The sequence below is a fragment of the Colletotrichum godetiae genome (assembly GCF_030913485.1).
Source record: "Colletotrichum godetiae strain CBS 193.32 chromosome Unknown BDP55scaffold_4, whole genome shotgun sequence".
In the NCBI taxonomy this organism is placed as follows: Eukaryota; Fungi; Ascomycota; class Sordariomycetes; order Glomerellales; family Glomerellaceae; genus Colletotrichum; species Colletotrichum godetiae.
Genome location: NW_026851252.1, coordinates 45,901 through 58,736, shown reverse-complemented (window position 1 = coordinate 58,736; position 12,836 = coordinate 45,901). Strand labels below are relative to the sequence as shown.

Genomic DNA, 12,836 nt, shown 5'->3' with positions numbered 1-12,836 from the left:
TGTTATTGGGGAATCTTTGTTCTGTGAATGTCTACATGAGGGAACTGAACAAATCCCCAAAGTCGTCCGTCTTTTTTGACTTCTTCTTCTTCTTGACTAGCTTGTCCTCCTTTGCTGGCTTGCTAGCTTTGGTCTCGAGAGGAGGGCCAGTCGTCAACTTGCGCTTCTTTGGAGGGATAGCAGCTGGCGACTCATCAGCATTCCGTGACGATGATGATGAGTGGTGGTGATCTAAAGGTTTCGCAGCTAGCTTGAGCTGGTCCCGAGAGATGGCCACGCCGAGACCCTTTGAATCGGATTGTTGCTGCCGTCTCTCATCTGCTACGGCGACTGCTGCATCAATTTTGCTCGTCGATGATGATGAAAAGGTAGGAGTGAACTCGCTTGCTGGGGTGGCCTTTTCGGACCGAAGAGCAGGAGCAGGAGTAGGTGCAGGTGCAGGTGCCAGGAGTGTGACGACCGAGTTGATGCGTGCTAAGAGACCTAGGAGTACCAGGCCCAGAGCGGCGTGTTGGTTGTCTGCTGCTAGTTGTGTAAAGGCTCTGCCGTTTCCTTGGTGTCAATATGGGTTCGAGTATACCTCAAAATGGGAGGCATATCAAGTGGAAACTTACGAGAAGGACGAGGGGATGGTGGAATCGAGCAGCATCCGCACCCTGGCGGCGACGTCTTCATCCAACGCATTCTGACGACGTTCGGCGCTGCTGACGATGGGTTTGCTGCTGCCGCCGCTGCTGCTGCTAGACCTTTTCTTCAACGAGGAGGAGGAGGACTTGAAGCTAAGGGCGCGGCGGTGACGGGCTTGGGCTTCGAGGGCGTCGTGCAGGCGGCGGACGGCGCGGCGGAGGCGGTCAAAGGCGGACCACCAGCGGGCTACGCGGTGCTGGTTCTTGTTGCGGTGGTTGAAGCTGTCGAGGATGGTGAGGACGGGGACTAGGGTTGCGATTGGGGTTGTTTCGTCTGGCGATGATGGTGCTGGTGCTGTTGTTGCGGCGGTTGTGTTGGTGGCGGTTGTTTTCATGTTATGAGATGCGCCTTTTTGGTTGGCGCGCCAGCGATGTCTTTTGAGCACGTCAAGATGAAATCAAGAAAGTCTAAACGAAATTCGAGATGTGAGGCGTGGGTGGGCTGCCGTAGGGCGTGATGCGCGCGAATCTAAAAGTTTGATATACAAAGTACCATAGCATGCCTAGGTCGCAAACTTCCATGCAGTGAGGTGAGAGTGAGAGGTGTGGAATTGTCTGTATGAAAAGAGGGACCGTGCACTGAGCTGGAAAAGAAGCAACGACGGACCGGATGTTGATCGATTTGGTTCGGATCGGAGCGCGGTTAGCCTCGAGTAACGTAGCGAAGGTTAATTGTACCCGTTTTAGTCTGTACCGATCACTCATCATGAGAAAACACTTTTCACCGTCACATTCTCCCTTTCCTTCTTCGGCATATTCCCTCGCCCTCATCAGAGAGATACAGCTAGAGTGCGTGCTTGAGCCGCATGCTACGTGGGACAAGACCAGCGGCTGGCGCAGTAGAGAGAGTCAGTCAAGGTACGCTACCACATGTACTAATCCCTAAAGACATCTACCCTGTAACGTAGGGCAAAGTCTCGAGTAACGGCGTAATCGTGAAGAGCTAGAGGGAGAACAAAGAAAGGGGAACAGTGTCAGTGCATCGTAAATTCGTCCGAGGCCCTGAGGGAGGTTACACGATCTGGTCTGCGCTGACTTGTCACAGAGAGAAAAAAGGGTCATGGGATCTTGGAAATTTCGAGATTTTTTCGTAAACATGTGTATTGTGGCTCGAGCATCTGGAGTACTGCGGTAAATAAGAGAGGCTCGGCGGCAGATGATTAGTTGCCAGGATTCTTACTTTGACTTTTGGAAAGTATAGGTTGCGAAGTCTACTACCGTACTAATCTAGCTACTTGGCGGGGTGGTGATGGCATCATTTGCATCTGAACCTCCATGCATGAACCTGTCTCAGGAAGGCATTTGGATGACATGTCATGTGGTCCTTTTCGGGGGAAAAGTATGCAAATAGCGGTGAGTAACAAGGTGGCATGCGGAGAGATCTGGGCGGGGGACTCGGGCGGTTATCTTGAAGGGACGGATAGAAACCATCAATATCCGAGGTTTTCGACCCGGCGGCCGCTGAGTATCGCGTCACCTTACTCTGCGAGTCTGAACGGATAGGTACTTGGAATATTGATAACTTCCTTAGCTAAAGAAAAGGCCCTTCAGCCGTTTGATGACAAGACTCCACAATCGTCCCGTAAGTAGGCAAAGACATGTGGAGGCAGGGAATAAAAAGAAGAAAAAAAAAAGAGACAGTGGCAGATGATGTCGAAAGACTTGCCGCACGACATTACGTACTGCAGACGTCTGGCACCTATTACCTAGTATCGTGCTGTGATACCTTGGGACGGCACGGTTAAGAGAGGCGCAGAGGCGAGAAGCAGGCTGGCCGGCACAGCAACCCGGGAGGGTCGAGGGGTGGGTTGTAGTTGGTGGAGAGGGCGGAGCCGGGGTTGGTTCAAGTTTGAAGGTTTGCAGGTTCTGGCCGCTGCAAAGGCCCTGCAGTGCCTGCAAATGCCCTGCAACAGGCCCTGCCACTTGCAGCAGACGTACAGCGCGAGCGCCATTCCATTCCTTGCCATTGTCCAACCAGAGACGCCGGCGCGATAAGCCGACCAACTTTTGACGATGCAGGCGGCGTCATGAAAATCAAAGGTTGGACGTCCAGCTGACTTACTAAGAGTTTGCTTCCAATTTTCATCCTTTCTTGCCCCTACGTTTTCCCTGTTGCCCTCGTTGCCGGTTGATGCTTCACCCTCCCGTCAGGTCTGCGTCCGCTTCTCGGCAGAGGTACCCCTCTCGATCCTCTCCTTCTGCTCTCGCATCGAACCATCTCTTGACTGCTATTCGTCGCCGTCGCAGTCTCGGGTTGCGTTCTCGGATTCCGTAATGCAAGTCATCCAATGACATATCTGCAGATATCGCCGGCGATAGCCCACCTCGAACCCCATCTTACCTTACCTTACCTAAGAATTAGATGGTGATCTGTGTCAGTGTGTCTCCAAGATGCCAATGCCATAGCTACCTACACTAGATAGTTGGGTACCTTGGGGGGTGTCAAGCAACGGTTTACCTCTTCATCTGAACCATCTGAAAAGTAAGAGGGAGGGGAAAAGAGGCAAAAAGAAGCATTGACTTTTTGTGACTTGGGGATCGTGGACGGTGGTGGTCCAACTGGATTAAGAAGCAGAGAAGTTCCTTCCTTGGCTTTCCAACATTTACAGCTCAACTTCGCCTTCGTCCTCCTTTCAGTTTGTTCTCCAGCTTTCCCTCTCGTCTAATTCCCTCCTTACTCGTAACCCATGGCACACGACGACCACCACCACATAGGTACATAAAGGTAGTGTACGCTAACACCCATTCGACTTCCTCAACTCTTGGGTCATGATGTGGGAAAAAAGTTCAAAACTTCTTCCTAACGCCACAACGTAACAATCAGTGATCACTGCCACCAACCGCTGTTATCTCTGTCGTTCCGCCCTCCTATCCACTTGGACGTGGAGACTGGAGCCAGACAGGAAAGAAAAAACCCAGTCGGACCTCAGCAGACACTTGCGACAAGACCCAACCTGGGCTTCCGACAACCCACTGCACTAGCAACCCATCTCATCTCCCGCTACGACTCCACTTGGAGCCGGCCTTAGTAGGGGTGCCTTGGTTTTGCTTTGCAGCCTTTGCTTACTTTGGCTTGGGGTGCGTAAGAGGAAAAGGCACATTTGCCTTTTATCGATACACGGCCTTTTCGATACATGCTGCTCCTAGGTACTAAATCCCCTACGTACTCAGTAAGGTGCCGCGCTCACGCCGTGTGCTACTACTCCGTCCCGACCAGGTTTCTATACCACCTCCAAGGCTCAAAAACGCCCGCGCGAACAATAGCCCAGTCGCGACCGTCTACCCTGCCCAAGAGTCGACTTCAGATTTTTTTTTCCCCTTCTTCCCTCTCCCTCCTCTTTGCTCTCTTTTTTCCTCTCTTACTGTCGCGACCGTTTTTTTGCAGTCAAATCGTCGTTCTAACAGGGACGCCGTGGGAACGACTTGAACCAACCTTTGTTGTTGCTGGAAACCACGAGCTTTTCCCCATGCCCTCGAGAAACCCGTCCACTTGGGACGAATACGAACGGGGCGCCTCACCCCAGCGCTCCGTGAGTATCGACTCCAATGCCGTAGCTGAGGACCAGTCGCTCCTAGGAGAAGATGACGAGGGTGACTACGGCAGCAGTTCTCACGGACTCCGTCGCAGAAGGTTATTCTCTCTTACCCAGGCCGAGCAAGTATTGACGTCAGCTTGCTGCCACTGTCTCGGACACTGCTACTCGGCGCATGATGCCCTCAATTCACCCCGCTAACCAACCCCTCCTACAGATCTTCAGTAACGCGGCACCTTGCCGCCATCACAGATATTGGTGGCGTCAACAGTATCCGCTCCTTCACGCGCAGTTGGGCGCGTGCCGCAGGCTTTGCCGAGGTCATTCCTCAACGGCCGTCCTTTGTTTTCGCGCCTGACCAGGTCCCGATTGCCTCGTCATCCACCGATGGCCTCGACTACTCTCGCAGCCATGTCGAGTCCGGCTCCCACCCGAGGACCTCACTGCTGAGGCAGCATCTCGAGGCCACCCCCGAGGCGGCACCAAGCACATCCTACCAGAATGGCTCTTCCCCCTCTGGCGCGGACGAAAGCGCCGTGCAAACCGATTTCCGCGACCGCGAGCGCAAGGCAGTCGAGGCAGAGCTGTCTGGGACCTTCCGCGGCTCCAGCTTTGGCAGTGGTCGCCGACCGTCGCAGTCCATCTTCGCGGTTCCGCCTCACCTGGCGACCCCGCCGCTGGTTGGAAGTTTCAGCTCGTACAGGACGTATGGAACAATAGCAGATGTCGATGAGCCGTCAATGGCCCAGGCCGGCGAGCTCTGGCGCCAACAGCAAGAGGCAGGGGGCAATGTGCCTGACGGTGAGAACATGCCCATTCTCGTGAAGGAGGTCGAACAAGACGGAAAGATTATCTTGACTGTGGAGGGACAGTCCACGCTACCCCAAACCATTTTCAACTCGATCAAGTGAGTAGCAGCCCCATTTGGCGCGCGTTGAAAGACTAGGCAAATCTAACCTGCAGCGCAGTGTCCTGATCGGTGTTGGTCTTTTGAGTTTGCCCATGGGTATTAAGTACGCAGGTTGGATTTGCGGCATGGTCGTCTTGGCAGGCTCTGCGGCCGTGACAGCATACACGGCCAAGCTTCTGGCCAAGTGCATGGATCTCGACGCCAGCCTCATCACATTCTCCGACCTGGCCTATATCTCCTACGGTCGCAATGCGCGTATTGCCACCAGTATCCTCTTCACCCTCGAGTTGCTGGCTGCCTGTGTCGCTCTGATTGTCCTGTTTGCCGATTCTTTGACGCTATTATTCCCGGGTTTCCTGAGCGTCAACACGTGGAAGCTTCTGTGTTCGATTATCATGATCCCCCTCAACTTCCTCCCGCTGCGCCTCTTGAGTTTTACCAGCGTCATTGGCATTGTGTGTTGTTTCAGCAGTGAGTTACCCCTTTTCTCCTCCGCGCCAAGCTCTGATTGCTGATACGCATTTCCAGTCGTCTTGATTTTGGTGGTCGATGGACTCATTAAGCCCTCAACTCCGGGCTCTCTCATCGAGCCGGCCACGACCTACCTGTTCCCTGCGAACTGGGGCACACTACCCCTGAGTTTCGGCTTGTTGATGAGCCCGTGGGGTGGTCACAGTGTATTCCCCAATGTGAGTATTCATCCGTCTCAGTGAGTTCACACGGTTTGCTGACTTTCCGACAAGATTTATAGGGACATGCGTCATCCTCACAAATACCCAAGGGCCGTCAAGACGGTCTTCACGTCTGTTGTAAGTAGCCGGAACATTCGTCTCGGCCCCTCTGCTCACTGCTGACCGTTGACCAGTACCTGCTTGACGCCTTCACGGCCGTTGTCGGCCTGTTGATGTATGGCGATGGTGTCATGGATGAGATCACGGCCAACATCCTCCAGACGAGTGGCTACCCCCGTGCCCTCAACTTTTTGCTCTGCATCTTCATCGCCATCATCCCCCTGACCAAGATTCCGCTCAACGCTCGCCCCATTGTTGCCACATTGGAAGTTTTGACCGGTATCCACCAGCAAGCTGTTGCCGACAGCTCGGCCATGGTCGGACGCTCTGCCACCTTCCGCGGTATCATGAAGGTTGCCATCCGTGTCGTCACCGTCCTGGTGTTCCTTGTCATTTCCATCCTATTCCCAGCTTTTGATAGCATCATGGCTTTTATGGGAAGTGCCTTGTGCTTCACGATTTGTGTGCTGTAAGTTTTGCCCCTATCCGTTGCCTGATGTTGGTTGAGAAGACGAATCTGACCTAACCTCTAGTTTGCCTTTGGCCTTCTACGTAAAACTCTTCGCCAAGGAGATTTCCCCCCGAGAGAGACTGCTTTGCTACGTCTTGATGACCATTTCCACGATCCTCTCGGTCGTGGGTACAGTCTGGGCCTTCTTGCCCAAGAGCCTCATTGGTGCAGAGTAGGGCTGGTCAGTCACTGTTTTGCTATAGCTTCTGGCATAATTGGCGTCCTCATGTTGCGATCGTTTGGCTATCATTGCACGGCGCTGGCGGCATCTGGTTTTGGTGCCTAGTGTGGAATAATGCTTGCAAGGCTAGCAGATTGCTGTAAATATGATGTGTTGATGGTATGTATTGATGAGCTGCATGTCTCTTGTGACTACGCACATGTGGAACTTCTATTCAAGAGAAATCCTTCACATGTATACTAAGCCGTACTACTGAAAGCATAATCATAACTTCAGAAACGACAGCTCAACATGTTTCACGCTCACTGTAATATGAAGAATACTCCAAGAAGCACTACGATTAGTAGTAAACAATCCTGAGGCACCACTATTGCAATAGCCTTTCAAACTATCAGTCGCCAGTTACTAGGCTATAATCCGCCGTACTATAAAGCCCATCGACTCGAGAAACACAACGTCCGCATCCAAGTTACACATCAAAGGCCTCACAGTTCTCGTGAGATGAAGTATGCTGAAGAGGAAGAATGGTTCCTTGTTTACCAACCTGGCTTTTCTTATGTTACTCTTATATTACACTCGCAGGAGGTGCCTTTTCCAGCAAAAGCTCTACGGGGGTTAAAGGGCCCCATGATAGGATTAAACTATTAAACTACAGTGGTCCGTATCTGGTAGTCTATACCATTGGAGGGTAATTGCGTATAGAGATATTTGTAAAGGGTGAGCTTTTTACGCACTTACGTGCCTAAAACAACACAAAGAACCAATAGTACACTCGCTACAATCGATGACTGGAACCAAGACTCTTGTAGGAACTAGTGGTAGGCAATAAAGGCCCCTTAGGGAATGGGAGATCATGGATGAGAATAGATAGAGGTTGGTGCTTCGTCTTTTCCATAGACAGCAACAACAGGGTGACGTTGAAATGACACAGGCGTACAGAACACACGAGATCCAACTGACATTGTGGCTAGTTTTCTCTCTCTCCAACGCAACGGCCCCCCGTATTTTGGCAATGCCATCACTCACACCCCGTTGCCAGCAAGGAAAGAAATGCCGCTGTCCTCTTGATTGAACAGACACGCACACATTGTCTCTCCCTACAAAGTCTCAGCCAATGGCTGCCACCTACCATACCAAGATTCAAAAGCCCCTAGTAAACCTTAGCAACCCCGCTTTCCGAGGGTATCTCGTGAGGGAACTTGGAGAGAAACGTTATGTCATGTCGTCTCTATCTTGAGGCAATCGACGCTCAACTGGATAAGTAGATAACATGTCGAGTCAGTTCAAAGGGGGGCACGATAGATGGATGGATGGCCAAAGGGATCGGCAAAACGATGTATGGCTTCATCGACATCCACAGATACGGAGGGATTGGTACTCGATATGCAAACAGTCACGCACCCCGTTATCGGCTTTCCTCAGACCGTCCAAGATCATACAGTACGAACAAAGGGGAGGAGAGGGAAAGGTTAAATAATGCTATGTGTCCAAAAAGCAATGGAGTCGACAATACACGGCCATGACCGCCGCCCATCAATATAACCAACCCCCTTTGCACTGGGCTTCCGACGATAGATAGAGAGCTGGGGGACTCAGGAGGGTGCTAAGCCAATTCCGGGGTTGCCGATCCTGTGGAGTGTGTTCTTCTTGTCTGTATAGTATAGACCGGGCCTTGTTATCTCTTGACTATCATGGGGTTGGTGATCACTCATGACTCGAGTCAAGTGAGGGGTAACATGACGCGCTATTCTTTCACCAGTTGCAAAGAACGGCACTTACAAAGGCTCTCACGATGATCCAGAGGTTGGCAAGTAGAAAACATTTATTCCTTGGAAGTGTAAACATGTCACAGTGAATGGTGAAGAAGAGATGATATGAGTGGGTAACTTCTGGTATTGTTCATTAATCTGGAGATATCTAATACACAGAAAGCGAGTTGAGTTCCTTCATCCAAACAGGTGTTTTGTCTTGCCCAAGTAGAATCCTCACGACAGTCAAGTCGTGACTACTGCCACAACTAAAAAGTCAGGTGGAAGCGGCAATGCCCTGATGGTGATAACCCAACCACAAGAGGTGACCCGACTAGGAATGCGCTTCCTGCCAGCCACCAACCCACTCGACGTCTGCGAGATCGTTGCGCTTCTCCTTGCGCCAATAATTCCAATCTCTGCCCTTATTCCAGGGGCAGTCCTTGACCTTATCCTTTGGTGATTGTTTTTGTGTGATGTGATGTATCTGGTTGTTGTGGTGTCCGCCATGATCCCAAGCGGCCGTGGCAAACGAGTTGGCTCCAGCCGCATAGGAATTGTAGCCTAAGCCAATTGCTCGTTGTCGAGGAACGTCTGGTGACATATGGGAATATGAAGACCCCGTCAGGCCACGGCGACGCTGACCCAGCGCAGCCCACTTGTCAACATTGTCCCTCTTAGGAGGCGACGATTGATATGTGGGCAACATGGGCCTAGCCTTGGGCGGAGACGACTGTTGAAAGAAGAATCCGTCGGCAGCGAGGTCGCTGTCAATGTCGTTGTGGATCAGCTTGTGGCTGTCATGGAAGGAGCGTTGAGGTGTGGTCGCAAGAGGGGTAGCGTCCACCGTCTCGCAGTCATCTTCCTTGTCGTCCGACTTGCCATCCTGGCTCCAGGTCCTTGAGTTAAGATCCTTGAGAGATTGCATCTCTCTCTCACGCTCAGCCTCCTCTTCTTCCTCATCCTCATCCCACATGTCGCTCCAGCTCTTGGAGACGGCGTCCTTACGGCCGAAGACCAAGGACATGGAAGACAGGTTGCTGCGAGGCTTGGCCATGTTGATGGGGAGGGAGCCGGCCATAGGCGAAACCTTGGGGATTGGCCGGGGAGCAGCCTTCATGGGTCGGCCAATGTGAAGAGACTGCATGGAAATACCGAGGCTAGAGTTGAGTGTTGACGAAATCGAAGGTGCCTGAGCAGAGCTGAACCAGTCCGAATTCTGGGTCTCACCAGACTTGGAGAAGAGATCCTCGTCGGGGATGGCGCTGAGCTGGCGAATTGGCTGAGGAGGGCTGGCGTGCAAGGCCTTGGCCCAGGGGAACGCACCCTGGTCGACCTGGGGGCTCTGGATGGACGGGGTGCGAAGAGGCTCACGGTTGGCGCTCGCCATGACATGACGCTCAGCGGAGCAGAAGTCGTCGTCATCCTCCTCAGTGGTGGTGAAGCTGATGACACGCTGGAGAGCAGAACGGGCACCGACAAGAGATCTCTTCTTAGGATCCAAGCTCATGCACTGAACAATGACCTCATAGGTATCCAGCGACATGGAGGGGAAGACGTCGAAGAGCGATTGCTTGTCTCTGGAGAAATCCAAGAACAGCGGATCCGCCTCGGTCGGGGTGGTGAAAGGGTTCCGCGAGAAAAGGATGTTGAGGAGGCAGATGCCAATGGCCCAGATGTCGGCCTGGGCAGGAGAGTAACCGGCACCCGCAGAGTCGTATTGCTCAGGGGACATGTAACGGTCGCTGCCAACAGTGTTCTCCAAGGTCCAGTTCTCGGTTGTAGCGAGGCCAAAGTCGCCAAGCTTCATTTCACCAGACTGGGTAAGGAAGATGTTCTCCGGCTTGATGTCCCGGTGGAAGATGCCCTTGGAGTGGATGTAGTCGACGGCATCCACGAGCTGCAGCATGAACTGTCGGACATGCTCGGTCTCGAGAGGGCCGTGGCCCTTGCGGATTGCTTCGTACAAGTCACCCTGGGGGCAGAACTCCAGAACCAAGTAGAGGTGAGCATCGGTTTCGAAGGTGTCGAGAAGGTTGACGATGTTGGGGTGGGATCCAAGGCGGCTGTGAAGAACGAGCTCCTCGGATTTCTCGTCAATGGCAAAGTCGAAACCGTACTCATCGGCAGCTTCCTTCTTAGTCAAGCATTTGATGGCAACGGTATCGCTGGTCTTGATGTCCTTGGCCATGAAGACCATGCCAAAGGAGCCGTGGTTGAGGGGAGAGATGGTCTCATACCGACCACCGAGGAGCACGCCATTCTGAAAGTTGTCTCTCAAGCATGCCATATCGAAACTGGAAAAGAAGTGTTGGAGCACGGGGTATCGAACTGAGAAACGACGAGGTAGCGGCGAAGGTGATGTTACAGCCTTAAAGCAAGCTTTTCTCCAAGTTTCTTCGAGGTTTCTTCGTTGCAGAGGAAGGAATATTCAAGTGGTTGCTGGATCGAGAATGATGGGTGTAAATGGCGTTGGGTTCGTATCGTTTGTTGTTGTAGATCGAGAAGGAGGTGGGTTTGGGTGTTACCAAGAATGTACAGGGTTGAAAGAACAAATCTAACAGGAAACAAGACGAATTTCTAACTCCTTTTCGTTGACTTATCAGAGGCTCATTGAGGGTATTTTTTTGCTGTAGACGGACATATGAAAGCGAGAGTCTGTTGTTGTTGATTGGTTGGTTGGTCGTAATGGGGTTGGACGATGTGGTCCGGGAAAAGACAAAGAAGTATCGTTATGAGGACATTGAAATAGAGCAAGCTTGCTGGGAAAAGTGTAGAGAATGGCGCCCGAAGGTCGAAGAAGGGGTTTGCGAGGTCAGCTTTGGAGAGTTGATTCGCAAGAGAAATGAAGGTGTCGATTCCTAGCTAGAGGATTCGGACTGTGTTTTGAGGTGGCACCCAACTGCTTATGCGGTTGATCGTTGGTTTACTGGCTCAAGTAGGCACAAAGGCGGGGGGTGACGTGAAAGTCGATGGCCGAGGGTAGATGTCGTTGGAAGTGTGAATTGCAACGGCTTGCAAGCAAGCTGACTACCGAGATCGGCGAGAGTAGTGGCTACGGAAGCATTCGAGCGTTGAGGAGTGTGGAACAACGAATCGACAGGCGAGGATCGTTGGTGAGTCGGTCGATGGGAGGTGGTAGCTCTTATCTCGAAGGATGAGTGAGGTGTCGTTGCTTAAAGCGTGGACGGATGTTGGGCGACAAAGGCGAGGGCCGAAGTGAGTCAAAGGACACGAGGTGTGAGTCAATGTTCAATGACAGCAAATTGCCGAGGCTGGTGGAGTTTGTAGGGAATCGTGGTTCCTGAGGCCTCTCTTATCCTATCTCTGTCGATGGGTTGACGGATTGATATACTGTTCAACTCGAAGGCATAGGGTGATAGGAGATTGCGTGATTGCTTGCAGTATGACTCGCGGGTGGGCACGCGGGAGCTGGCGTTGCGAGTATTGGTGGATTTGTTGATGTGCGAGTAGATGATAAGGAGGTCGGAGCGAAAGGTGGTGGTAAGGGAGGAGGTTGAGGCGGGGGAGAGGAGGCTAACAAGCAAGGAGGAAGAGAGGCCGTTGACGACGATGATTGAAGGATGGTAGAGTGAGGAAACAAACAAGAGAAAGGGCGAGGATGATGAAGGGGGAGTATTAGAGTAAAGTAGGTAAGTGCAGGCAGAGGCAGAGAGGACGGTACGGTAAGGTAGGTTGGACGAAGCAAATGGGTGGTGGTGGGTAGGCTGGTGCAGGACAGGGAATACAAGGCGAGAGAAAGAGAGGTGTGGAAGTAAGTGAGTGAAGAGAGTGTGTGAGCAAAAGACGGCCAAAGAAGAAGATGGAGGTGGATGGACGAGGATGGATTGGCTTGGATAAGACGGGATGGGAGAGAGAGAGGAAGCGACAAGAGAGCGAGGAACACCAGGACTGAGGAGCGAGATAGGCAGACCGGGGGTGGAAAGGCGAGCGCGGGAGTACGTACCGGAGGGACTGCGTATTGCGACAGCCCCGGGACGGTGAGGTGCGAGTACATTTGCGGCGATACGTACCGAGAAGACGGGGGCCCAGAACTGAGAAAACTGAGGTGGAGACGGGAGTCTAGGTAGGTACCTTACCTTGTGCGGAGCAGAGAGAGAGAGAGGTACCTGGATAGGTTCCTTACCTGAGCATGCTATGAGGTAGCATCCTTGGGAAAGGGTGACGGACGGTCGAGAAAGCGGTGGGGGAGAGTACGTATCATTCGCACTCACGGGGCTGGCACCTGGCACAGGCACTGGGCAGTCTGGGACAAGTCAACAGGAAGCATGGCGCGCTACGTGGAATGATGGGGGGAGGGGAGTGGGACGACTGGGACGACCGGAACGCACGCTTGACCAACTTGCAGACAGCAATTCAAAGCAGGATTGCTTGTCTGAGGTCTCTCTCAGACTCTCTTTCTCCAACCCTCGCCAATCCCCAGCACCAGACAACCGTCTCCTGCATATTATCCGT

The 12,836-nt window shown here is 52.6% G+C and overlaps 3 protein-coding genes across 3 annotated transcripts; 1 reads left to right on the top strand and 2 right to left on the bottom strand.

Annotated features, from left to right (window-relative positions):
* Window positions 1–31: 31 nt before the first annotated feature.
* Window positions 32–1,021, bottom strand: BDP55DRAFT_626848 (uncharacterized protein; the record flags this gene model as incomplete). Its single annotated transcript, XM_060571680.1, has 2 exons — window positions 32–542; window positions 615–1,021. 2 exons carry the CDS (start codon window positions 1,019–1,021, stop codon window positions 32–34), a joined length of 918 nt encoding a protein of 305 aa, XP_060434857.1.
* Window positions 1,022–4,153: 3,132 nt separating this feature from the next.
* On the top strand, window positions 4,154–6,607 carry BDP55DRAFT_690142 (transmembrane amino acid transporter; the record flags this gene model as incomplete). Its single annotated transcript, XM_060576825.1, has 7 exons — window positions 4,154–4,317; window positions 4,437–5,126; window positions 5,188–5,600; window positions 5,658–5,818; window positions 5,873–5,938; window positions 5,995–6,389; window positions 6,454–6,607. The coding sequence occupies 7 exons, from the start codon at window positions 4,154–4,156 to the stop codon at window positions 6,605–6,607; spliced, it is 2,043 nt and encodes a 680-aa protein (XP_060434856.1).
* A 2,087-nt stretch (window positions 6,608–8,694) lies between these two features.
* Window positions 8,695–10,650, bottom strand: BDP55DRAFT_541885 (kinase-like domain-containing protein; the record flags this gene model as incomplete). Its single annotated transcript, XM_060568259.1, has 1 exon — window positions 8,695–10,650. The coding sequence occupies one exon, from the start codon at window positions 10,648–10,650 to the stop codon at window positions 8,695–8,697; it is 1,956 nt and encodes a 651-aa protein (XP_060434855.1).
* Window positions 10,651–12,836: the final 2,186 nt, after the last annotated feature.